The 25,844-nt window shown below is 46.4% G+C and overlaps 3 protein-coding genes across 6 annotated transcripts in view; all 3 read left to right on the top strand.

The window, feature by feature from the left end:
* appl1 (adaptor protein, phosphotyrosine interaction, PH domain and leucine zipper containing 1) overlaps positions 1-17,768 on the top strand; it is a 30,626-nt gene extending 12,858 nt beyond the window's left edge. The window contains exons 12-22 of one of the 3 annotated variants that reach the window (XM_061220147.1): positions 1,675-1,717; positions 2,518-2,574; positions 3,801-3,889; positions 4,377-4,559; positions 4,785-4,837; positions 11,291-11,465; positions 12,097-12,133; positions 12,480-12,626; positions 13,325-13,375; positions 15,196-15,285; positions 15,462-17,768. In XM_061220147.1, the coding sequence (XP_061076131.1) occupies positions 1,675-1,717; positions 2,518-2,574; positions 3,801-3,889; positions 4,377-4,559; positions 4,785-4,837; positions 11,291-11,465; positions 12,097-12,133; positions 12,480-12,626; positions 13,325-13,375; positions 15,196-15,285; positions 15,462-15,611 (1,075 nt within the window). In that variant the 3' untranslated portion in view covers positions 15,612-17,768. Of the gene's footprint in view, positions 1-1,674; positions 1,718-2,517; positions 2,575-3,797; positions 3,890-4,376; positions 4,560-4,784; positions 4,838-11,290; positions 11,466-12,096; positions 12,134-12,479; positions 12,627-13,324; positions 13,376-15,195; positions 15,286-15,461 lie in introns of all 3 variants that reach the window. The other 2 variants (XM_061220146.1, XM_061220145.1) reach the window with 2 other exon arrangements.
* LOC133110210 (putative nuclease HARBI1) lies at positions 4,907-7,796 on the top strand. Its single transcript, XM_061220148.1, has 3 exons — positions 4,907-5,658; positions 5,775-6,826; positions 7,636-7,796. The coding sequence occupies exon 2, from the start codon at positions 5,924-5,926 to the stop codon at positions 6,824-6,826; it is 903 nt and encodes a 300-aa protein (XP_061076132.1). The 5' UTR covers positions 4,907-5,658; positions 5,775-5,923; the 3' UTR covers positions 7,636-7,796.
* Positions 17,769-18,892: 1,124 nt separating the features above from the next.
* hesx1 (HESX homeobox 1) lies at positions 18,893-21,883 on the top strand. 2 transcript variants are annotated; one of them, XM_061220992.1, is made up of 5 exons: positions 18,893-18,913; positions 20,263-20,368; positions 20,567-20,742; positions 20,857-20,958; positions 21,376-21,883. In XM_061220992.1, the coding sequence occupies exons 1-5, from the start codon at positions 18,902-18,904 to the stop codon at positions 21,478-21,480; spliced, it is 501 nt and encodes a 166-aa protein (XP_061076976.1). In that variant the 5' UTR covers positions 18,893-18,901; the 3' UTR covers positions 21,481-21,883. The 2 variants fall into 2 exon arrangements, with proteins under 2 accessions (XP_061076976.1, XP_061076975.1); XM_061220991.1 differs by lacking the exon at positions 18,893-18,913 and having other exon boundaries at positions 20,139-20,368.
* Positions 21,884-25,844: the final 3,961 nt, after the last annotated feature.

Below are 25,844 nucleotides of genomic sequence, written 5' to 3'. Positions count from 1 at the left end.
TATAAGTCGGATCTTCTGTGCACGTTATTCTGTCCAGTGAGCATAGAAACGGACCTAGGAGGACTTTTGCTCCTAGCTCATGTATCATGTCATTCGACCTTCAATGTTTACATTAAATATTGCTGCGGCTATTCATAACATTGTAGGACCGTGTCTGTGACTACATTTGCATTTTACATTCGCTCTCATCCAGAGTGTCTGATACGCTTTTCATTTTTGCATAGTGTCCACTTACACAGGCGGATATGTTACATTACATTTTACATTATTGGCATTTGGCAGACGCTCTTATCCAGAGCGACGTACAACACAGTGCATACCCATAACCAGGGATAAGTTCGCTGAAAGACTCTAGAGGGAAGTACAATTTCAACTGCTACCTGCACAACAAAGAGAAGGACAAGGGCCATTTTTTTTTTTTTTTTTTTGAACAAACAAACAAAGAGCAAAAGTGACCAAAGTTAACTATCCAAACACTGCTTACCTAGCCAACTAAAAATACCGATACACAAAGCAAGTCACAGAGACAACAATTAAGGTTCACAGGGAGGTAGGGAGGGATGGGGAGAGGTGCTGCTTGAAGAGGTGTGTCTTCAGCTTGCGCTTGAAGGTTGGGAGAGATTCTATAGTTCTGACCTCAACGGGGAGTTCGTTCCACCACCGTGGAGCCAGAACAGACAGTAGTCGTGAGCGTGAGGTGGAGGTTCTGAGAGGGGGAGGTGCCAAGCGGCCTGTGGAGGCTGAACGAATATGTAATACTCGGGTCAGGTTCTGTTCCACACTGAGTGGTACAGCACCAGTGCCCTGCCTGGGAGTGGAACCTGCAACCGCTACATTAAAGGCCCTGTTCCCTACCCTGTATACTTGGCGTTACATGCCCTGTTCCCAACCCCGTATACTCTGTATCCATCGCTAGTGGGCACAACCACAGGGCTGCGATTTGTCATCACGTTACTGAGTGCTGGCTTGATGGGCAGTGCACCACTGTGTCAGACCGGGGTCACATATGTCATTGTTATGGATTCAAATGCTTTTCTACGCTTCACTGAGCTTGTCTGGTGTGGTGGAATACTCTCAAGCCCCGCCTGCCGGTTCTCTTGATTGGCTCAATTGCACCGGGCAAGATCCGTGGAGCACAGAAGCATTTGAATCCAAAGCGATTACATATCTGACCCGGGTCTACTGTGTGTTACTCAGACCCTCGCACACACACGCACACACACACACACACACACACACACACACACACACACGCACTCACACACACTCTCACACACACACGCACACACACGCACTCACACGCACTCACACGCACTCTCTCACACACACACACACACACACACACACACACACACACACACACACACACACACACTCGCGCGCGCGCGCACACACACTCTCACACTGAGCAGCCCCCACCCTTGTGGCCCACAGTCTGAAATAAAAGACTGTATGCCTCATAACTGTGAGTTTTCCGCTGCTCTCCACAGAGAGTGTTATTTTTACTACAATTACTGCAGCGGATGGACTCGTGTTTGAGATTTATTTCATTTACTTTGGGCCTGGTTTCATTCCAGCCCCTGTGGAGGTGAAAGTGATATGTCTGATATACTGTGTGTGTGTGTGTGTGTGTGTGTGTGTGTGTGTGTGTGTCTGTGTCTGTGTGTGTTTCAGAGTGGCCATTCTGCAGGCGGAGAGTCGGAAAGATTGTGAGGAGGTACGTTAAAATGTACGCTTGCGAGTGGGTGTTTAGCGGACGCTCTGATACGGAGTGACCTGTATGCTTGTACGGCTGGGTGTTTTTACTGAAGCAGGTCTGTTTCGTCACCTTGAATCACCTTGCTCTAGGGTACGACAGCAGTGCTCCATCTGAGAATTAAAGCTGAACCGTTATGTACACTGTCACTGTAAAAGGCTGTTATTTGTGCTCGTCTCTGTGACCTGAATTCCCTTTTATTCATCCTATTTACAACTAAAGATACATTTGCACTTTCCATTAGCCATGCACATTCTTCAGTGGAAATTTACATAATTAAATTTCATCAAATTATGCCAGATTTGTGTTTTGGCGTGTAGAAATAGTCCTTAAATCCGGGCGCACTCAGATGTAAATCAAGACAAACGAACCCCCCAAGTAATGCTAACTATCAAAGTAATGCTAATGGGCTGATACGCCTGCACTTCTGTTCAGATGCATGAGAGGTGAAAAAGAAAGGATGCATAGTCAGATTTTGCTGCTCTCATATTCAGCTATTGCTTGGTGTCCTTTATTCTAATATGAAGTAAAGTAAAAGTAAACTTAAAAAAAGATATATATATATTATAAAAATTATATATATAGATTTTTGTCAATTGTTATATTGTTGAATAGTTTAAATGTATAGTTTTATGTGTTGTCCTAATTATTTAAAGATTAAAGATATATGCAACTTCATAATGACCTTATTAAGGTTACTGATGATAACACGGGTGATGTTCTTGCTGATTGAATGTCTTCGACTCTGCTGATTCTTGCAGTGGATTGCGACGATTAACAACATCTCAAAACGCATCTATCTGAGTGAGAACCCTGAGGTGAGTGGATATGTTATGTTGGTGCAGGGATATGTTATCTTGAGGTGGGATATGTTATAGTGGTGCAGGGATATGTTGAGGTGGAATATGTTATAGTGGTGCAGGGATATGTTGTCTTGAGGTGGGATATGTTATAGTGGTGCAGGGATATGTTATCTTGAGGTGGGATATGTTATAGTGGGGGGGTGTTATGTTGGAGCAGGGATATGTTATCTTAGGGTGGAATATGTTATGTTGGTGCAGGGATATGTTATCGTAGGGTGGGATAAGTTATGTTGGTGCAGGGGTATGTTATCTTGAGGTGGGGTATGTTATCTTAGGGAGGGATATGTTATGTTGGTGCAGGAATATGTTATCTTAGGGTGGGATATGTTATGTTGGTGCAGGGATATGTTATCTTAGGGTGGGATATGTTATGTTGGTGCAGGGATATGTTATGTTGGAGCAGGGATATGTTATCTTGGGGAGGGGATATGTTATATTGGTGCAGGGATATGTTATCTTAGGGTGGGATATGTTATGTTGGTGCAGGGATATGTTATCTTGGGGAGGGATATGTTATGTTGGTGCAGGGATATGTTATCTTGGGGAGGGATATGTTATGTTGGTGCAGGGATATGTTATGTTGGTGCAGGGATATGTTATGTTGGTGCAGGGATATGTTATCTTGGGGTGGGATATGTTATGTTGGTGCAGGGATATGATATCTTTGGGAGGGGATATGTTATATTGGTGCAGGGATATGTTATCTTAGGGTGGGATATGTTATGCTGGTGCAGCGATATGTTATCTTGGGGAGGGATATGTTATCTTGAGGTGGGAGATGTTGTAGTGGGGGGGGTGTTATGTTGGAGCAGGGATATGTTATGTTAGTGCAGGGATATGTTTTCTTGAGGTGGGATATGTTATAGTGGGGGGGGGTGTTATGTTGGAGCAGGGATATGTTATGTTGGAGCAGGGATATGTTATGTTGGTGCAGGGATATGTTATGTTGGTGCAGGGATATGTTATGTTGGTGCAGGGATATGTTTTCTTGAGGTGGGATATGTTATAGTGGGGGGATGTTATGTTAGTGCAGGGATATGTTATCTTGAGGTGGGATATGTTATCTTGAGGTGGGATGTGTTATAGTGGGGGGGGATATATGGGAGGATTATGTTATCATTGGGAAGCGACACATTGTCTTGTGTTAGTCAGTGTTAAGGGCGTCTCTCTTTTGGCAGGAGATTGCTGCTAGAGTCAACCAGTCCGCCCTGGAGGCTGTGACGCCCTCGCCCTCCTTCCAGCAGAGACACGAGAGTCTGCGGCCGAGCACGTGAGAACACACACACCCCATACACACACTCAAACACACACACACACACACACACACACACACCCTGTACCATGACACACACACAGACACACACACACACCATACACACACACACACACACACACACACACACATGCACCACACACAGAGACACACCATACACACACACATACACACACACACACACACATACACACATGCACACACACACACACACATACACACACACACACACACACACACATACACACACGCGCGCACACACACACACAGACACACACACACACACATACACACACGCACGCGCGCACACACACACACACACACACACACACACACCTACACACACACACACACACCATACACACACACACACACACACACACACACACACACACACACCATACACACACACACACACACACACACACACACCATACACACACAAACACACTCGCACCCCGCTCACCCTCCCCGTTCCCTCCAGGCAAGGCCGCCCCAGGGCGGCGCGCTCCAGCAGCCAGAGCTCGATGGGCTGTGAGTCGCCCGCCCTGTCCTCCCTCTCCCTGGACTCCCTGGTGGCCCCCGACACGCCCATCCAGTTCGACATCATCTCGCCCGTCAGCGAGGAGTACGCCAGCCAGGCCAAGAGCGGCGGGCAGGGGAGCAGGTCAGAGCGACCGGCACGCACGCGACACACACACACACGCACACATACACACACACACCAGTGACTGTGCTGCAGTTCACTCGTCACGACCGCTTTTAGCGTGGCTGTAGATTCTGGGGGGGCAGGCCCATGTCATTAAAGGGGTCTGAACAGGAGCTAAATCTAGAGCAGTCGCCCAGTCAGCACCAATGTCTTTTTTTCCCCCCTCGTTTTCCTTTTTGAAAGAAGGACGAACCCATTTGGAGAGTCTGGAGAGACGCCGTCTGAGGACAGTGAAGGTAAATCTGTCTTTCTGTCCTGTGTGTGTGTGTGTGTGTGTGTGTGTGTGTGTGTGTGTGTGTGTGTGTGTGTGGGGGTGTGTGTGTGTGTGTGTGTGTGTGTGTGTGGGTGTGGGTGTGGGTGTGGGTGTGGGTGTGGGTGTACACAGTATGTCACCTCAGTGTGTGAGGGCCATATTTTCCGTGCTGTTGATTTTCCTGGACGATCCGGATGCCTCTGGTCATTTCGGGACTCGCACCACGCCCAAGTGAGCAAGAGAGCCGCTGCGTACTGGGAGCTTATTGCAATTTTCCGTTCAGACAGGTCCACCAAACGCTCCCCTGCTCATCCCAGGTCTATGGCTCACGTCGAGGTTTTCTCATGCAACGCCCACCTGATCAGCCTATTCAAAAGCTGATCAGCAGTTTTCATGGATAATATACAATCCCCATAAGTAAGAAAAAAAAATATCATGCATTTATTGTTCATTTTCTTTTCTGCACTGTTATTGATTCGTTTTTGGCTGTTATACCAGTCTGTAATGGGACGCAATAAACGCAACATGAACTTAGACTTGAACGTAAAATATTTTTAATGTTTTGAATTGTGTGTGTATGAAGTAAAAATGTATGGATGCCCCCATGCACCAAGAACAGCATTCTCATGAATATTCCCCTCCATAAAAGGCTCACCAATTGACTAATTAGGCTGGTTACACCCATGTCATACCTAATATAAAGGGGGCTATGACACAGTGATTCGTGCGTGACGCAAAGGCTGATTCTGGATCAGAATTTCAGTTGACGAACCCTGAACCAGGAGAAGGGGGTTGGCCTATTTGGTAAGACAAAAAAAAAAAAAAGAAAAAAAAAAGGGCAGTTTTCTGTAAAAAAAATTTAATTTCGCCACGTGGGATTTTATTTGGAATCACCGCGGTTTCACTCTCCGTTTCCGCAGGCAACCGAGCGGAGTGCGAAAGCGCCCGCCGGCGGCGCAAGTACAAGACGCGGATCTTTAAGAGCCGCCGGCCGCTCTGCGAGCTCTCGGAGGAGGAGTGCGCGCGCGGGCTGGGCCTCCCGCGCGCCGTGGTGCGGGAGGTGTGCGCCATGGTGGCGGCGGACGCCGAGGGCGGCCCCACGGGGTCCTGCGCCCTGCCCGTGGCCCTCAAGGTGACCGCCGCGCTGGCCTTCCTGACGTCCGGCTCCTTCCAGGACGCGGTCAGCCTGGGCGCGGGCGTCAGCCAGAGCGCGGTCAGCGCGGCCATCCACACGGTGTGCGGCAGCCTGGTGCGCCACGCCGACGAGCACGTGGCCTTCCCCTCCTCGCCCCGGCGCCGGCTGCGCGCCCAGCAGGACTTCCGGGCCGCGTGCGGGCTGCCCCGCGTGCTGGGCGCCGTCGACTGCACCCACGTGCAGCTGCGCGCCCCCCCCACCCGCCCGCTCGCCTACGTCAACCGGAAGGGCGCGCACTCCGTCAACATCCAGGTCACCTGCGACGCCAACCGCCTGGTGACCCACGTGTGCGCCCGGTACCCCGGGTCCACGCGCGACGCGCGGATCCTGGCCAATTCCGCGCTGCCCGCCGCCTTCCGGGGCCACGCGGCCGCAGACGGCTGCCTGGTGGGCGACGACGCCTACCCGCTAAAAACGTGGCTCCTGACGCCCTACGCCGCGCCCGCCACCCCCGGGCAGCGCGCCTTCAACCGCGCGCTGGGCCAGGCGCGCGCGGTCATCGACCGGACGCTGGCGGCGCTGAAGGCCCGGTTCCGCTGCCTGGACCGCTCGTGCGGGACGCTGCAGTACAGCCCGCAGCGGGTCAGCGCGTTCTTCGTGGCGTGCTGCGTGCTGCACAACATGGCGGCGCGCACCGGGGGCGCCCTGGACCTCCCGGAGGCCGCGCTGGAGGACTTTCGGCGGCGGGAGGCCGAGCTGCACGCGCCGTTCGCCGGCGAGGAGGACGCGGAGGCGCGGGAGCGCAGGGACCTGGAGGCCCAGCGCCTGGCCCCCTGAGTGAGTATGCGCACCGCGTACGCCGCCCGCCGCTTACCGCACGCTCAGTATCGCCGTTTATTTATTTAATTTACGCTAGATAGGCAAAGTGTAGCCGTCGTTTAAACCCTCCTGTTATGTTTGGGGGGTCCATTTGACCCCAATCACTGTTTGACTTCTCTTAAAAACCAGTTAATTTCACCCTGAATGTAAAACCGGTCATAAAATCTTAACGTAATAGGAGGGTTAGACAAAACAAAACAACGTAAGTGTCCTCTTTGCTGCCTAAGTCGGTAGCATCGGGCGGGGCTGCAACGATGGGTTGGGTGCTGGGTAGCACAGTGCTGGCCTGGCCGTCAGCTGGTGGACGCTGGGCTGGGTTGTCCTGGGAGGCTGGGCTGGGTTGGGAGAGGCTGGGCTGGGTTGGGAGAGGCTGGGCTGGGTTGTCCTGGGACGCCGGGCTGGGTTGGGAGAGGCTGGGTTGGGTTGGGAGAGGCTGGGTTGGGTTGGGAGAGGCTGGGTTGGGTTGGGAGAGGCTGGGTTGGGTTGGCCTGGCGCAGCGTGCGGTTGATGGCGACCGGCACGGTCCTAATGGCGCTCTCCGGCCCGGCTGAGGTGGAGTGATTGCAGTTCCCTTCCCAGCATCTGAAACCCCGCCTCGCTGGAGACCAACGGCAGGCTGGTCGCCATCCTCCTCCTTTCTAAACCCCAGAGCATATTTATATTAAACGCAATGTTAGAGGACACTTCAAAGCGCTGTACCAGACACTTACATGTACATGTTGCAGAGAAGTAAATGCCATTAAATGGAGGCTACGACCTTTGTGCAGGTGTGTTTGCTGGCTGGGCATCGGGGCGCAGGACAGACCGGCAGGAGCAGAGGGGCAGCCGCTGTGGGAGGAGGCTGAAACGGCACATGAATGCACTTATTATTATTGTGTTCTTAAATTTATGAACTCTCCTGTAATAAACGATTAACCTACTGAATTTCCCTGCGTGTTTCTGTGCCATTTGTTGAGCTAATCTCAATTTGAATTGATTTATAATAATGAAGTCGGTCGGCAGCTGTAAAAAATGTTATTAAGATATTACAGTAAAATACAAGCAACTTGGGTTTCGCAAATTTGGCTTTTTAAGAACGATAACTAGGTTAACCATATCAGCTTTGCCCCCTGGTGGTTGGGTTGTCCACGTCTCAAATTATTGTTGCGTTCATATTGCTATCGTACAAAAAACTGAAACGCGATAAAACCGTGAAATGGTGATGCCAGATTGTTAGCGAGAACAGAAGTTTAGATACTTATCAACCTCTTATTTGCAAAGCAGGGCAACTCCAGCCTCCCCCTCTCCACCCTCATGGTTTACAAACCTCACCTTGGCACAGTCTCGGACAATAAAAGGCATATTTTAACAATCCATGATACCATTTCTCTATGTCAAGAAATCATAATAGAACAAAAATATACAATTCAGTTCTTGCATGAATAAACAAATTGCTGCCGAATGAATACATTTTTTTTCCTCAGCTCACTTTTATTGCACATCCAGCCGACACATTTCCAGTTTGGTAGAAATGTGAGTTTGTTTTGAAAATAATTAGGTGCATATTTATTGAACAATATAACCCACCTGGTTATGGAGCTACAACTGTTTTCTGACTAACATTGAAGTTCATTTTGTAAGCCATTTTTGAGAAAGCCATCTATTTCCCTGGACTATACGTAAGCGAATGTCGTCTTGAACTACTACCTATTGTTGCGTGAATGCATTGCTCGGTAATTTCAGGACCAAACTAATGTAAAACATGGTAAGCTTCTTGTGCTGGGTTTCCTACCATTTCCAACAAAGTATAATGTGTCATTCAGGTGACGGACAGTTTAGGAATATCGCTGCGTTCACATGGCGGAATGAACATACGGACTTGTGTAATTACAGGATTTGGACTTGTTATTAATAAACTGCCTAATGGGGCTCTGGCTAACCTAATTTTGAAATAAAGTTCCACTGTAAATGTGAAGCAGTTTGGTTAGAAAGAATTAGGGTGAGTAATCATTTTTAGACACTTTGGGCATGCTTCATAAAATCATACTCATGTGAATAAAATTCATGTGAAGGTAAATTTTCTTTACATTTTGTATCAAAAAATCTGTTTTCATAGAAACATATGTTTTTTCTGATCCTTCATTTGTCTGGGCTAAAATATAAGCAGATGTTTTGTATTTGGAGAGATTTGGGGACACTTGAGGATATCTGGGTGCAGTTTTTGGAAAATTAAATTCCTGTTGATATCTTTCCTAGATTTTGTACAAAAGCTGTCATCAAGTTTGTGCACGAATATAAAGTAGTTCTGGGTTGGTCCTTGACTAAAAGCTAAACTGTAAGAACATAGGTTTTGTCATTTTATTGTATTCAAGTGTATATTTTGTGTACACTGTATGTACATGCTTTGACATAAATTTGATATGTTTAAAATCTTTGAGTGGTACAAGCCTCTTCTTTAACTTAAGTCTCCATCCATGTGTGTGCTGTAATTAGTTTTTGAGGTATTGACACTTTTATATGACTAGTTCAAAATAGGTGGGAATTGCCCTCTGGGGGGGGGGGGGGGGGGCAAAGTAGAGAGGGTTAAGCTATATATCTAACACATGTTAATTGTATTAAGGTTTCATCGCAAATACTTTGACAGACTTACCTTAAAATTTGTGATGAGAAACAGTCATGTAAACATCTGGTTTACACAAGTGGTAGGGTACTGGATCCAAAAATGTTGCCCTATGAAAGCCAATTGCCAGTAGAGCAAAGCACAGGTTATTGATGGTCATTAGGATTAAACTTTAAAATCACACGAGCAGCTGTCTATTTTCATAAACCATGTCAGTTGACATTTAAATTATGCCATTTACTTTTCTTACCTGATCGCCAACCTCTGTCCCGCCCAAAACCCTGTCTGCCCTCTGTCGGGCCTGTGGGTACAGTCACATCCTCTAGAGGAGAGCGTTGGCTGGCTGGATGGGCCACGTCTCCGTACCCCTGCTTTCCCTCCTTACTGCCGCCAGCTTCTGTTTGGCTCTTCGTCAAATATCACTGAACCGTTTCCTACAGCGGGCAGCGGTTCTGACATGCAATGACTCCGTTAGTTATCTCCTCCCCGAGCTAATTTAGCGTCATCTCTGCTCTTGGCGCTTTGCCTGATGTGCCATAAATTCTGTTGCGGGGATTCTGCGTTTCCTGCACAGATTCCTCGTGGGAGAATTTTTTTTTTTTTTTTTTTTTTTTTCTTACGACAACGTCTTCCTGCTTCATTGTACACTGGAAAATTGCAGTAAGCCCAGGACTCAAAGCCGGCAACTTTAAAGCGAATGAGAAGAGGTAATTTAGCTGTGATTGAATCCACCGGAGAAAAACCCACGCATAATGTGTTCCGCCCATTACAGCCCATTTGTCATCTGCCCGGGGCACTTATCGTCTTTCCATGGGAAAATACCAAGTGATTCCGGAAAATATGGCCGTGTTTTTGTGTGTGTGTGTGTGTGTGTGTGTGTGTGTGTGTTAATATATATATGTGAGAGAGAGTGTGTATATATATGTGTGTGTGTGAGTGTGTTAGTATATATGTGTGAAACTGAGTGTGTATATGTTTGTGTTTGTGGTGTGTGTGTTTACATGTGTATGTGAGTGTGAGCAGTATGTCATTGCGTGTACTCACCCCGCTGTGTGTGTGCAGACTCCATCCTGCAATGTGTGTGTGTGTGTGTGTGTGTGTATATATATATATGTGTGTGTGTGTGTGTGTGTATATATATATATATATGTGTGTGTGTGTGTGTGTGTGTGTGTGTGTGTGTATATATATATGTGTGTGTGTGTGTATATATATATGTGTGTGTGTGTGTGTGTGTGTGTATATATATATATATATATGTGTGTGTGCACAGTATGTTGCGTGTACTCACCCCGCTGTGTGTGTGCAGACTCCATCCTGCAGTGTGTGTGTGTGTATATATATATATGTGTGTGTGTGTGTGTGTGTGTGTATATATATATATGTGTGTGTGCACAGTATGTTGTGTGTACTCACCCCGCTGTGCATGTGCAGACTCCATCCTGCAGTGTGTGTGTGTGTGTGTGTGTGTGTGTATATATATATATGTGTGTGTGTGTGTGTGAGTATATATGCGTGTGTGCACAGTATGTTGTGTGTTCTCACCTTGCTGTGCGTGTGCAGACTCCATCCTGCAGTGTGTGTGTGTGTGTGTGTGTGTGTGTGTGTATATATATATATGTGTGTGTGTGTGTGTGAGTATATATGCGTGTGTGCACAGTATGTTGTGTGTTCTCACCTTGCTGTGCGTGTGCAGACTCCATCCTGCAATGTGTGTGTCTATATATATATATACGTGTGTGTGTGTGTGTGTGTGTATATATATATATATATGTGTATGTGCACAGTATGTTGTGTGTTCTCACCCCGCTGTGTGTGTGCAGACTCCATCCTGCACCAGCTCTACATCGTGCGCTTCCTGGGCTGCATGGAGGTGCGGGCGTCGGAGAGCGCCGACGTCGTCTACGAGACCATGCGTCAGATCCTGGCCGCGCGCGCCATCCACAACATCTTCCGCATGACCGAGTCCCACCTGCTGGTCACCTGCGACTGCCTCAAGTGAGACCCCGCCTCCTCGCCCGTTATACAGAGTTAGGGGCTCCCCCTTACCCAGTATACAGAGTTAGGGGCTCCCCCTTACCCCATTATTACATTACATTACATTATTGGCATTTGGCAGACGCTCTTATCCAGAGCGACGTACAGTTGATTAGACTAAGCTGGAGACAATCCTCCCCTGGAGCAATGCAGGGTTAAGGGCCTTGCTCAAGGGCCCAACAGCTGTGCGGATCTTATTGTCGCTACACCGGGATTAGAACCACCGACCTTGCGTGGCCCAGTCATTTACCTTAACCATTACACTACAGACCGCCCCCATTATACAGTTAGGGCTGTCTCCTTACCCATTGTACAGAGTTAGGGGCTCCCCCTTACCCCATTATATAGAGTTTGGGGTGAGAGACAGAACGTAGGCCCCTTGCGTCCTTGCTCCTTACAGTGTACAGTGTTAGGGATGAGTGGCGAATGCGTGTTGGCCTGATCCGATTAGTGGTTCCCACCAGGTCAGTTTCCTGGTTCCATTGAATGTGTGATCTGAAGGTGATGTTTCATGAGGACGTTGAAACCTGGACGCGTTAATGTGTGATCAGAACTAAGACGTTCCTCCATTTTGTGTGTCTCTGGTCTCCAGGCTCATCGATCCACAGACGCAGGTGACACGATTGAGGGTAAGTATTGCCGTCTCCAATGCCAACAATGCCAATGCCATTTTTGAGGTGACCCTATGTATGTTCCCCAGAACTATGGCGATGATAACGATAAATCTCTCTAACAATTTCTTCCTCTACTTTTTACTCCTCTCTCCTTCCTCCCACCCCTCCTTACCTCACTCTTCCTCCATCTGCCATCTGTCCTCTCCCCCTCTCTCTCTCCTCCCTCTCTCCTCTCCCCTTCTCTCTCCTCCCTCTCCTCTCTCTCCTCCCTCTCTCCTCTCCCCCTCTCTCTCCTCCCTCTGCTCCCCCCCACTCTCCCCTCTCCCCCCCCCTCTCTCTCTCCTCCTGTTGTGTGTCTCAGTTCCCCCTCTCCAGCATAGTGCTGGTAGCCTCCCACCAGGAGAACAAGCGTCTGTTTGGCTTTGTGCTGCAGACGGCGGGGGGGCGGGCCGATGGCCAGCCCGTCTCGGTCTGCTACATCTTCGAGTCCAACAACGACGGCGAGAAGGTACCCCCTCCCCACCCCGGCCTGTCCCTCACACACAGACCAGCTGCCTCTGTCAGTTAATGCCGACTCCATTTCCCAACACTGATCAGCAGATGGTCTGTTAATGCCGGCTCCATTCCTCCCGCACTGCTCAGGGGGACGGTCTGTTAATGCTGGCTCTATTCCCCCGCACTGCGGACGGTCTGTTAATGCCGGCTCTATTCCCCCGCACTGCTCAGGGGGACGGTCTGTTAATGCCGGCTCCATTCCTCCCGCACTGCGGATGGTCTGTTAATGCCGGCTCTATTCCTCCCGCACTGCTCAGGGGGACGGTCTGTTAATGCTGGCTCTATTCCCCCGCACTGCGGATGGTCTGTTAATGCTGGCTCTAATCCCCTGCACTGCGGACGGTCTGTTAATGCTGGCTCTATTCCCCCGCACTGCGGATGGTCTGTCAATGCTGGCTCCATTCCCCTGCACTGCAGACGGTCTGTTAATGCCGGCTCTATTCCCCCCCCCCCAGCTCTATTCTCCCCGCACTGCTCATCAATGGTCTGTTAATGCAGAAGCGGCAGCACACACTGACCACACTGCTTCCCGATTCTTCTGATGCAGAAAAACGTGTCGTTTGTGAAGCGCTCTGGCGTGACCCGTTCGTAAAGGGCTAGGTGCAGAAATGTTTTTTGTGATAGTAAAATGTCTCCTCCTTCTGTGGTTAGATCTGTGACAGTGTGGGCTTGGCGAAGCAGATCGCCTTCCACTCAGAGATGGTAAGTAGCTCCGCTGTCTGTCAGGCAGCCGGCCGCAGAATAGAGCCTGAAACTGGCCTGGCTGCCCCGCTGTGGGAGACGTGCGGTAGACATGCCGTGGACACACGGTGTCTGGGGGGCAGTGATAGGGAGTCTTCAGAGCCGCTGGCTGTCTGTTGAATGCTCAGATAAACTGGATTATGCCAACTGTGGCCGGCAGCCCTGAGCACTGTGAAATTGGGGAGCAAAAGTGGAAAAGCAGAAAACAAAAAGCAGAAACTGCTCGACTAAATCAGGCCAACTCACTCCCTCTTCTCAAAGATTGATTTGTTTGGATTGGCTGTGGGTTAAATGCGTGCGTTTGGATTGGCTGTGGGTTAAATACGTGCGTTTGGATTGACTGTGGGTTCAATGCGTGCGTTTTGATTGGCTGTGGGTTAAGTACGTGTGTTTGGATTGGCTGTGGGTTAAATACGTGCGTTTGGATTGGCTGTGGGTTAAATACGTGCGTTTGGATTGGCTGTGGGTTAAATGCATGCGTTTTGATTGGCTGTGGGTTAAATACGTGCGTTTGGATTGACTGTGGGTTCAATGCGTGCGTTTTGATTGGCTGTGGGTTAAATACGTGTGTTTGGATTGGCTGTGGGTTAAATACGTGCGTTTTGATTGGCTGTGGGTTAAATACATGTGTTTGGATTGGCTGTGGGTTAAATGCGTGCGTTTGGATTGGCTGTGGGTTAAATACGTGCGTTTGGATTGGCTGTGGGTTAAATGCATGCGTTTTGATTGGCTGTGGGTTAAATACGTGCGTTTGGATTGACTGTGGGTTCAATGCGTGCGTTTTGATTGGCTGTGGGTTAAATACGTGTGTTTGGATTGGCTGTGGGTTAAATACGTGCGTTTTGATTGGCTGTGGGTTAAATACATGTGTTTGGATTGGCTGTGGGTTAAATGCGTGCGTTTGGATTGGCTGTGGGTTAAATGCGTGCGTTTGGATTGGCTGTGGGTTAAATGCGTGCGTTTGGATTGGCTGTGGGTTAAATGCGTGCGTTTGGATTGGCTGTGGGTTAAATGCGTGCGTTTGGATTGGCTGTGGGTTAAATGCGTGCGTTTGGATTGGCTGTGGGTTAAATGCGTGCGTTTGGATTGGCTGTGGGTTAAATGCGTGCGTTTGGATTGGCTGTGGGTTAAATGCGTGCGTTTGGATTGGCTGTGGGTTAAATGCGTGCGTTTGGATTGGCTGTGGGTTAAATGCGTGCGTTTGGATTGGCTGTGGGTTAAATGCGTGCGTTTGGATTGGCTGTGGGTTAAATGCGTGCGTTTGGATTGGCTGTGGGTTAAATGCGTGCGTTTGGATTGGCTGTGGGTTAAATGCGTGCGTTTGGATTGGCTGTGGGTTAAATGCGTGCGTTTGGATTGGCTGTGGGTTAAATGCGTGCTTTTGGATTGGCTGTGGGTTAAATGCGTGCTTTTGGATTGGCTGTGGGTTAAATGCGTGCGTTTGGATTGGCTGTGGGTTAAATACGTGCGTTTGGATTGGCTGTGGGTTAAATACGTGCGTTTGGATTGGCTGTGGGTTAAATACGTGCGTTTGGATTGGCTGTGGGTTAAATATGTGCGTTTGGATTGGCTGTGGGTTAAATACGTGCGTTTGGATTGGCTGTGGGTTAAATGCGTGCGTTTGGATTGGCTGTGGGTTAAATACGTGCGTTTGGATTGGCTGTGGGTTAAATGCGTGCTTTTGGATTGGCTGTGGGTTAAATGTGTGCTTTTGGATTGGCTGTGGGTTAAATACGTGCGTTTTGATTGGCTGTGGTAACGGTGCTGCTCTCTGTGCTCAGGACCGCAGGGCCTCAGAGAAGCAGAAGGAGCTGGACAAGGCCAAAGAGAAACAGCAGGAGGAGCTGAGCAAACAGAAACAGATTGAGAAGGTGCTGAACGCATACCACGCACACACACAATACACATATACACACACACACACACACTCATCAGTGTTACGTGAGGCAGATACATGCAGAGCGCCCGTGTGGGGCCCGTCCCGTGCGGGACCGTCCCGCGCCGGTGTTGAACCTGTTTGTCCCCCCCGCCCGTCTCCCCTCGTCAGGACTTAGAGGAGCAGAGCCGTCTGATCGCCGCCTCCGCGCGGCCCAGCCCGGCCGCCGCTGACGGACAGGTCCTGGTGCTGAGCAACAGCCAATCGGAGGACAGCGACGCCGGGGAGGAGGGGCGGAAGAAGGGGGAGTCGGACGCCTGATTGGAGCAGACTGAGCCGCAGGGGTGAGACCGGCCCCGCCCACGCGCGCACCCCCACCCTGTGACCCCCCCTGCAGGGCCTCTGCCTGCCCCAGCTGGGGCTCCACCACGCGAGAGGAAGGTCACCTCCAACCCCGGCCCCAAAACAAGAGAAGAAGAACATAAACACTATGAAAGAGGAAGTCTGATGACTTTTGGACTCTGCCCTTTGAGCTTTCCAAGAAAATTCCTCGCTTTGTATAAATCTTTTATTTTGTACTGGCTTCTTTATTCAGAAGATATACATTTTATATATATATATGTGTATATATATATGTGTATGTGTATATATACATATACATATATAAAATGTGCTTTTAGAGTATAATGTTTTATATATAAATCAATGCAGAACTGATAAACCACCGCATACTAAAACATTAAAAAAGAGATGTATGGAATACTAAACCTATCAGAGGGTGATTGCACGTGTTAATAACCAACACATTTATTAAGGACTTGCAATGTATGTTTAATAATGTACATTTAATTCATTACTGTATTCTCAGCTTCTGTTACAGTGTGATTATGTGATTAACAAGTTTTGCATGGGATCTGTTGACCGAGGGGGCTACTGCAGGTCACGCTTTCCATCACCGATCTTGGTCTGGTCGCGCCAGTCAAACACGGGTCGGCTCGTTACCGAGTCCGGTTTGTGAGGAGCCCGCGGCTAATGAGCAGTTTGAAGTACGTGGAGGAGAGACGCGCGTCTAATTTAGACTTCCAAGGCGAGCAGGGGGAATTGGCATGATGATCTAACAGATTTTCGAGAATGAAAGCATGGCAGGTTGTTGCTTTTTTAACCGGAGTGTATACGCTGAGTCACCTACATAATAGTGCTTATTCAAATCTCAGCTGAGTCTGGCAGACCGCTCAGAAACCCTAATCAAAATACTGTGCCCATATGCCTTCACATTTACTTTTAAATATGGAGAATATCGCCGTTTATTTCCAACGGTCCCCGTTGTCAAAGCAGTTGTGAAATCCTTTTTTTATGCCTCACTGGTGTGTCTCGTCTGTCGATTTTTGTCTGTGTATGTAAAATGAAATTGGGAGTATATTTGCTTGTCATCTGTATGTAACACTTACTACTCTGCTCCAGTTCTCTGTGCCATCTCCACGCCATCGTGCTCCACTTTAAACTGGTGTGGATATTTGCAATTGTTTAAATGTGTACATTGATCACACGATCACAGGAATCTCCCCAAAAGCCCAGGATATATTCAGAGTTTTCATTTGGAGGCTTTGAGCTGGTATTGAACATCTGAGGAAGCCTCTTCTCCAGTCAGGAAGTTAAATATAAAATGTTACGTTTCATTCTCACGTGAGGGAAAGCGGGAAAAGAGAACCTTTTCTCTTTTTTGCTTGCAGTTTTCCCTTGCTTCACCCACAGAATTATCTGCGTGTAAGTTTTCTTCGAGTTAGTGGGCCAAATGAATGTCAGTCGCACTCAGAGGGCATAATTTAGCAGGTTTTCTTTTTTTTTACCCTAAAACGCTAATTTTGTTCATATCCCAAAATTTGACGCCCCCGTACAACAGATGCCACATTACAATTGAACGTGATGTCTCTCGTTGAGTCGTGAGGAATTGAAAATATGTCCACTGAGTGCATGCATCTCTGTGACTTGGCTGAAATATGTTTACCGTGTTATTCATTTCCATTTCATTTTCATACTTTAGGAAAATTCTGTTTTCATGGTACACCCATTGCATCGACGTGAAACCCCTGTAGGCCTACTTTTTTTTTTTTTTGCATTTAATATGAGCAGCTACATGTTCGAGGATGAGATTTCCTGCTACAATGTAAGAGGACTGCAAATTAGAATTTACTTTCAAATAGAACAAATAAATGATAAGACTGAGTAAGTGTGAATATCTCAAGATTATCCTGAAGTGGACTGTCTCTGCTTTAATTGATTGGCATGAAACAACGGTGAAGGAGTAGAGGTTAGTTAAAGTTTATGGGGGAACTGCACTTTAGTGTTATAGGACAAGGAGTTGATGTTTTCTTAAAATGTTTACTGTATATACATCGGTGATTCTTGTGGCAGTTAAAGCAAAGATAACTTTTTAAAAATGCCTAAAGATCTTTTAAAAATAAATGTACAGCATTGGAAGGCAGTGTGTGTGCGCTCATTTTGTGTCGTCTCCCTCTTCCAGTGATTTTACTTCATCTTATCTAAATGGTAAATGGCAGGCATTTATATAGCGCCTTTATCCAAAGCCCTGTACAATTGACACACACTCACACACACCAATGGTGACTGGCTGCCATGCACGGCACCAACCAGCTCGTCAGGAGCATTTGGGGGTTAGGTGTCTTGCTCAAGGACACGTCGACACTGCCCGGCGGGGGGATTGAACCGGCAACCCTCCGACTGCCAGACGACTGCTCTTACTGCCTGAGCCAATGAGACGACTGCTCTTACCGCCTGAGCCAATGAGACGACTGCTCTTACCGCCTGAGCCAATGAGACGACTGCTCTTACCGCCTGAGCCAATGAGACGACTGCTCTTACCGCCTGAGCCAATGAGACGACTGCTCTTACTGCCTGAGCCAATGAGACGACTGCTCTTACTGCCTGAGCCAATGAGACGACTGCTCTTACTGCCTGAGCCAATGTCGCCCTTGGGCTATTATTCAGCTATTATATATCTGGGCTATTAGGGCTGCTTTTTAAACCTAAAACTTGGATATGATGCGTATTTCTAAATGGTGCTTCCAAACCAGACACTTAAAGAGGACACCGTGGCTTATATACCGCCTTTACAGCGCTCTAAGTGCTGCTGAGATGGCCGTCCTTCTGCCTGGTTCTCCCATCTCTGCGGGAGGACTTCTCAAGCTGTTCGAGTGACTGTTGCGTCACCTCTCTGACCGAGGACCTTCTTGCCCAGTTCCTCAATTGGGCCGGATGGCCAACTCTCGGAAGAGTCCTGGTGGTTCCAAACTTCCTCTATTTCACAATTTGAGGCAACTGTGCTCCTGGAAAACACTGAAAGCTTTATAAATGGATTCATACACTTGGCCTGATGTATGCCGGTTCTTCTGCCTTCATGGCTTGGTTTTTGTCCTGACTCGCACTGCGAATTATTGGACTTATTGGCACACACCTGTGTATATATTCTCAACTATGTCCAGTCAATTCAATTTGCCACAGGTGGACTCTAATCAGGTTCAAGACACATCTCAAGGATAAATAAAACAAGCAGTATGCAGTTAACCACAATTGGGAGTGTCACAGCAAAAGGTATGAATACTTATGTAAGTTTCTGTTTTTAGCAAACATTTCTGGAAACACGTTTTCACTTTGTCATTTTGGGTTGAGTGTACATTGATGGGCAAAAATGGCAACACAATATAGTGTAGAAAAAGTGAAGGGATCTGGATATTTTCTGAAGCCACTGTAGGGAGCTTTATTGTACGCACAAATTACTGTTTCCATTTACTTTTAATGCTCACTGTTAATTTAATTGCAAAAATACCCTTAGCTGCGTTTCTCCATTAAGCCGTTTAAAAAGTTGATGAGGCATTGTTTTATGGTTGGCGGACGGCATATAATATTGACTATAGGAATTATATTGATATAAAAAACACATTGTTCAAAACCAAGCTCCTGTAGAATCAATGAATAATATTACACAACTTCCATTCTTCGTGTTGCAGTAACTACAAAACCAACGTTCACCGTGGTCGTCGTCTTCGGAGCACGAATTCTAAGTAGCCTATGTGATGCGTCTTAAAATTCCTTCAACTTATTTTTCTGCAAACAAAAAGCGGATACGATGGCGCCCATGCACTGGGAAATGGCCTTGTTTGTTTGCAGAATCCTTCCCGCTTGAGGAAGAAAATAAACAGGACCGTTGTTTACTTACAGCGCCTGCATTTGAATGATTAAGTGACGACTAATCTCAAAATGGCCGCAAAGCAATTATTACACCTGGATTTTAGCGAAGTCAACCTGCCACTGCGTGCCTTCTGCAGATACCTTTTGTGTGCCATTGTCCGCATTCATCGTCGTATATGCATGTGAAGAGAAACGAGGGAATATTCAGTAGGATTATCTCAATAGCATTAAGGGATTATTATTTTTAAAATTCTGTTATTTGTTTGTTTTTTTTACCTAAATGAGATTACTTCAATGTTTTCTCATTATGATGACGATTGCATTATTGAAAAATAAATGATTCCCATTCCTCGGCAAATGCGCAAAGGAGAGTGGGTCTAATTTTCTACTTTGCTAGTTTAAAAGAAAAGGATGCCCGTTAAGTTTTGACTGTTTTAATGGGAGGTTTAAATACTGCTCTGTCCCAAAGAGATAACATGATCACGCCCACTGTTTGTGCCCCCCCCTTGGATGCGCAAAGTACCTGCAACAATTACCCTCTATGCCCCATGGCGGGGGTCCTAATTCAGATGCTAAGCCTTGCCACTACAAGATTTTAATTAATGACGTGGCAAATCCTTTCGGAACTGGATACACTGAAAGTTTGTCATCTATAAGTGAGGAAGCGCTGGTTGTGCGCCAAGTGTTTTAGAGCACCTGGCTGTGCCGCGCGATTGCAGTCGGTTCGTTTTTCAGCATGCCTTCCTCTCGCTCCACCGCTCTTAAGGTGATCGACAAAAAGACGCTGTTCACCATCGAAAGCATCCTTGGACTGGACAGGACAGAACAGCGTCCAATAATAACATCGCAGAAACCACATCGGCCATGGATGGGTATGATAATGGTCATCGGCGACTTTTTCGAAAAATAATAATCATATTTTTCTTACTTTTTAGATTGTAATATTGTTGAAAACATGTTTACGTCACTTGTTTTTCTTTACCTATTTTATTCGAAGATACAGCTTCTAAACGGGCCTATGCTTTTGCTCTCCGAAGAATAGTCTTTCTAATGTCATTGCGAAATTTCAGATTCGGAGACAACGCTACTTCAAGTTCACACTGTAGCAAACATCCCACACGGATCATCAGAGGCAAAGGTCAAAGAGGAGAGTGCTGTGTGCAAACGGATTACCACGGATTCCTACAGAAGAACGCTCAACTGGTACATTGGTCGCAGGCCCCGCACCGCTTTTACGGGAACGCAGGTAAACCGCTAATTTAAAAAAAAATGTTGACGAAGAGACATTCATTGGCGTCATAAACACCTGCCGCCAGTTTCCTCGGTGACATTTCAACCCCGTTGTCCTTTTTGTCTACAGATTGAGGTTCTGGAAAGTGTATTCAAGGTGAACTCCTACCCGGGTATTGATGTAAGGGAGGAGCTCGCGCAAAGACTGGGCTTGGATGAAGACCGGATACAGGTACGTGCCAGGGAACTCAAAGTTGTTCAGTACATACGTGGACGTGGCTCGTCATAATGCTCCTAGGTGCCAATATTTATTTTATTGTGTATTTTTATTTCTGTTGCTGAGATGGTTCAATCTAACCATAAATCGCTTTGTCTTGAATTATTCAATGTATTATTATTATTTTTATATATAGATTTTTCCTTGAATAAGAGGGTCCTCAATCTTGTGACGAAAGAGGAAAAAATAACACATTTGATGTTTGAAGAGATTGTATTGTATTGTCTTGTGTATTGCCATTTGGAAAAGCAAAAGAAAATATTCAATTGTTTGAGACAAGTGATTTCAACCAAGTCATATCCACCTGAATAATGAAAATAAAATATGGATGATTTGTTTTTTCATTTTCATTTTTGTTTCATTTTTTTTCAGATTTGGTTTCAGAACCGTCGGGCGAAGTTGAAGCGGTCACACAGAGAATCTCAGTTTCTCATGGTGAAAAAAGCCTTCTCTGCTCTCCAGAGTTCATCAGAATAGTAAATACAACAGGATATCCACATAGTCTCTGTCTCTCCATCTCTTTCTCTCTCTCTTTCGCTCTCTCTCGCTCTCTGTCTCACACACACACACACACACACACACACACACACACACACACACAGAAATATGATTCTCTGAGAATGAGCAAATGGCTTTTCCTTGTGGATTTGGAATTTACTTATCTGTGCTCATTTGTACTGCCTGCATGTGCTTCTGTGAAAATGTGTGTTTTGCTCGTTCTACATATTGGGTCCCCATCGATATATGATAATATACAGCAGCGGCATTCTTGATTCAGTTTTTAATCTCGTAATTTATATTGTGTAAATTGTTTTTATGTTATTGTGACACTGCTTTTTAAATGGGTTTGAATTGGAAAATAAATGTATTTAATAACAAATTCCTCAGGTGTTCCTTATCTGTCTCTTTTAGCTTTGCATAGAGGTGTGGTAGGAGGAGAGACAGCTTGTAGCTTAGACAAATACACATCAGCCTTCAGAATCGTGTAAAAAGCCCCCTATTATCATACCTATTGAGAGCCTTAATGGTGTTTTGTCACTTTTCTAATTGGCTCTCACAAAACTCTCCCGTTGGGTTAAGCTCTCTGCCTATTGAGACCGATGCCCTCCCTACAATTGTAATTTGTCCCCCAACTGTCCCTCAACAAAGCATTTTAATCTGGAGAACAAGAAACAAAAGACAGTACACGAGAGGTTGCTGGGAGCTAGCAGCCACAGATTCTATATGCGGACCAGATACGCTGTACCTGTGGTCCTTGCATCATCTCTGCTTCTTGGCTACAAAATATTTAGTTGACTATTACACAACAGTTTGGGACATTACTTGGTCTTGCCCTTCATGAATTTCTAGAAGATGCATTGGATTAGAAAGTTTGTGCTTCAACGACAGGGCTAAAGAAGTATTAAGGATTGGCATATTAATAAAGAGCTGAAAATCTGGTAAGTATAAGGAATCCGTGGCGGCAAGGACCTTTCATATGCCTCCGCTCTCGGGCCAGATTGACGCAACTATCTTCTCCAACTGTCATTCATTGGTGCTGTGTGGCCTACACGTGTATAAAATGGCTGCATCCTTTCTGACAACGTGGAGTGCTAAGCCAATAATGAACAGCACCCCCTGCTCTTCTGTGGTGAGAAAAACATTGCAGTTCAAATGCAGATCACAAGAGGGGGCAATGTTTTGGGGAAGCAATTCCCAAAGTTTTTTTTTTTTTTTTTTAATTTTTAATTTTTTTAAAGAAAGAACATACTTTCATATTCACAACTAAGAACCCAGTTGCATATTGCTCTTCTTGTTTATTTTTTCCCCCAACTCCCAACCGATTTCCAACGTCGTCTGGCGTGAAAGATGGCAGTGATTCTCGTGTATCCGTCAGCACCCCGGCGTAGACGGTGTGTGCTCAGATAATCTCTTCTTCTTCTTCTGCGCTTCTGAGGGGTTAATGAGGAGAAGAATGCAGAGGAGATAAAGTATAGTCTTCCAGGCAGCTGTAAACAACAGAGAGCGGCTGGCTCACAGGGGCTCTTAAATCTTTCCAGTGAGCGCTTTCTGCCAGAGAACCTTTCCGGAGTCTGAATGTGTGTGTGTGTGTGTGTCCGTGTGTGTGTGTGTGTGTGTGTGTCCGTGTGTGTGTGTGTGTGTGTGTGTGTGTCCATGTGTCCGTGTCCGTGTGTGTGTGTGTCCGTGTGTGTGTTCCTGTGTCTGTGTGTGTGTGTGTGTCCGTGTGTGTGTGTCCATGTGTCTGTGTCCGTGTGTGTGTGTGTCCGTGTGTGTGTCCCTGTGTCTGTGTGTGTGTGTGTGTGTGTTCGTGTGTCCGTGTCCGTGTGTCCGTGTGTCCGTGTGTGTGTGTGTGTGTGTGTGTGTGTCCATGTGTGTGTGTGTGTGTGTGTGTCCATGTGTGTGTGTGTCCGTGTGTCCATGTGTCCGTGTGTCCGTGTGTCCATGTGTGTGTGTGTGTGTGTGTGTGTCCGTGTGTCCGTGTGTGTGTGTGTGTGTGTGTGTGTGTGTCCATGTGTCCGTGTCCGTTTGTGTGTGTTCGTGTGTCTGTGTGTGTGTGTGTTTTCATGTGTGTGTGTGTGTGTGTGTGCGTGTCCGTGTGTGTCCGTTTGTGTCCGTGTGTGTGTGTGTGTGTGTGTGTGTGTCCGTGTGTGTGTGTTCGTGTGTCTGTGTGTGTGTGTGTATTCGTGTGTGTGTGTTCGTGTGTCTGTGTGTGTGTGTATTCGTGTGTGTGTGTTCGTGTGTCTGTGTGTGTGTGTATTCGTGTGTGTGTGTTCGTGTGTCTGCGTGTCCGTTTGTGTCCGTGTGTCCGTGTGTCCGTGTTAGCATTCAGTACACCGTATAAACACTCCACACATAGGTCCTCCTGATACGTAATATTTTTATTTAGGATATTTTATTATTTTCTGAAAAAAAGATTAAAGGGTAAAACTTTTTTTATATATATAGTAAACAGGGGCGTCTTGCTGTTTGTTGTGTTAAAATTAGAAATGTATTAATACGAGCTCTGTGTAGGTTGACATGAACACATGATGTGGCCCTTCAACTCAAGACTTTGTGTGCTTGCACTGAGCAGAATAATTACTTTGAAACAACAATGATATTTATCCTTTGTGATTGATGATTCTTTAAAATACAGAAACAGCTTTTAAAAAATACATTTGATTGAGAGTGTTTTTGGGGTTTCTCTGCCTGACACTCGTAGTAGTCAGATGCAGCCTGGCCTTCGGGCAGATCTTTAAGCTTTATGGCACAGTGTGTAAACGCTGCTCTTTCATTTTCTTTCCACTCCAAACAGGATGTGTGTCCAAAACAGTTTCTCCCAGATGTGAAAAAGGTTTTTTTTGTTTTTTTTACATTTACTTTTTGCAGATGTGCAAATTACACAAATTTCCATTTTTGTAATGCTCATAAAATCCATGAAAACAGCTGAATATTTTCTGAAGCAATTATGCACTGTACCCAAAATCCCACTGGTCGTGTCCCAGCGGGGGGTCAAACCTACAACTTCAGTGTTGCCGTTTGTAATTGAGAAATTCTGTACTGAAAGATTCGTATTTGTTGACACAGCAAAAAAAAAAAGAGAGAAGAGTCTGAGATTACTTCAAACACACATTCAGTCAAATTCCAACACTGGTACAGTAACTATCACAAGCATTGTGCTGTATTGTCCACGTGGTTCTTGATGTGGTTTGTGTCTTTATTGGCTAGGCTGTACCAAGCCTCTTATGTATCACGAGGTGTGCGATGGTCAGCTTTCAAGCACCCAACAAAGAAGATTCCTTTTCATGCTGACTTCAATGGTAATATAATAACACCTGAAACGGGAGACTTGCTAATGGGTGTTACTGTATATTTCAGACATGGGTCCCTGGTTCTTCACTTTTCCCATGAGTCTTTGAGTCAGCAATATCTTTGATCTCAACATCAAATCCTTTGAAAGGTAGGATTTGCGTGAGTTAAAACTGAGTGGAGTGAGAGTGCTGATTGTCAGACTGAACAACTTCCTTTTGGACAAATCTGTGTTTTACAGGATTACAGGTGAAAAATCCTGTGGTTTACATAATTACCATGCTGATAAATTGCTATTTGGCAAGAATTTGGCCACAGGAATATAGCTACTCAGGTACAGTGAGGCTGGCATTTCAGAAGCAAGTTATGATAGCTAATTAATTGCCAAAACTGAGCAATGGGAAGCATGATAATGTCAGTAAACATTTGGGTCTTGAGAGAATAACAATAATAATAATAATAATTATTATTTTATTATTATTATTATTATTATTATTATTATTATTATTATTATTATTATTAGTAGTGGTAGTAGTAGTAGTAGCAGCAGCAGTAGTGTTCTTGTTGTTGTTTGTATGTGGATTATTATAGTTAAGTATAAGGTGTATAGTGTAACGTGAAAGAGGATAAATTATGTAATTACAGCTTTTCTCTTGTCACATACCGGTAGCCTCCTTTAAAAAGCTCGCTGCCTGACGCTTTGTTGGCAGCTCGGGACGGATACGTTTTCGGATTCAAACGTTTCCGATTCACAGTGAAACCTGCGCAACTGGCTTCCAAATTGTTCTTCGGTTAAATTCCGAGAATCGCGTCGCATAATTATTTTTCGGCAACCGTGCAAATGGGCTAGATAGATTTCTTTCCAAAACTCCCTTCAGTAGCCTGCGCTGTTCTCGTCGTGTGTGTGCCTGTGCCTGTGCGTGCGTGCGTGCGTGCGTGAGGGGGGGCGCTGTTGCTATCGAGGTTACCCCCACAGCCCCACCTTGCGGGAACCCATAGACCCACACGAGGAATAACGATATTCCTCAAAGCAACCGAGCGCTCACACTGGA

This window comes from Conger conger, chromosome 14, assembly GCF_963514075.1.
Source record: "Conger conger chromosome 14, fConCon1.1, whole genome shotgun sequence".
Classification (NCBI taxonomy): Eukaryota; Metazoa; Chordata; class Actinopteri; order Anguilliformes; family Congridae; genus Conger; species Conger conger.
The sequence above is the reverse complement of the archived record's forward strand: the minus strand, read 5'-3'. Positions and strand labels throughout refer to the sequence as shown.

Excerpts from the sequence above, each read along its gene's own strand:
- LOC133110210 (XM_061220148.1), top strand. The coding sequence starts at position 5,924 with ATGGTGGCGGCGGACGCCGAGGGCGGCCCCACGGGGTCCTGCGCCCTG.
- hesx1 (XM_061220991.1), top strand. The coding sequence starts at position 20,233 with ATGCCTTCCTCTCGCTCCACCGCTCTTAAGGTGATCGACAAAAAGACG. Across the intron at positions 20,743-20,856 it reads CCGCTTTTACGGGAACGCAG|ATTGAGGTTCTGGAAAGTGT; the intron begins GTAAACCGCTAA and ends TTTTGTCTACAG. Across the intron at positions 20,959-21,375 it reads TGGATGAAGACCGGATACAG|ATTTGGTTTCAGAACCGTCG; the intron begins GTACGTGCCAGG and ends ATTTTTTTTCAG.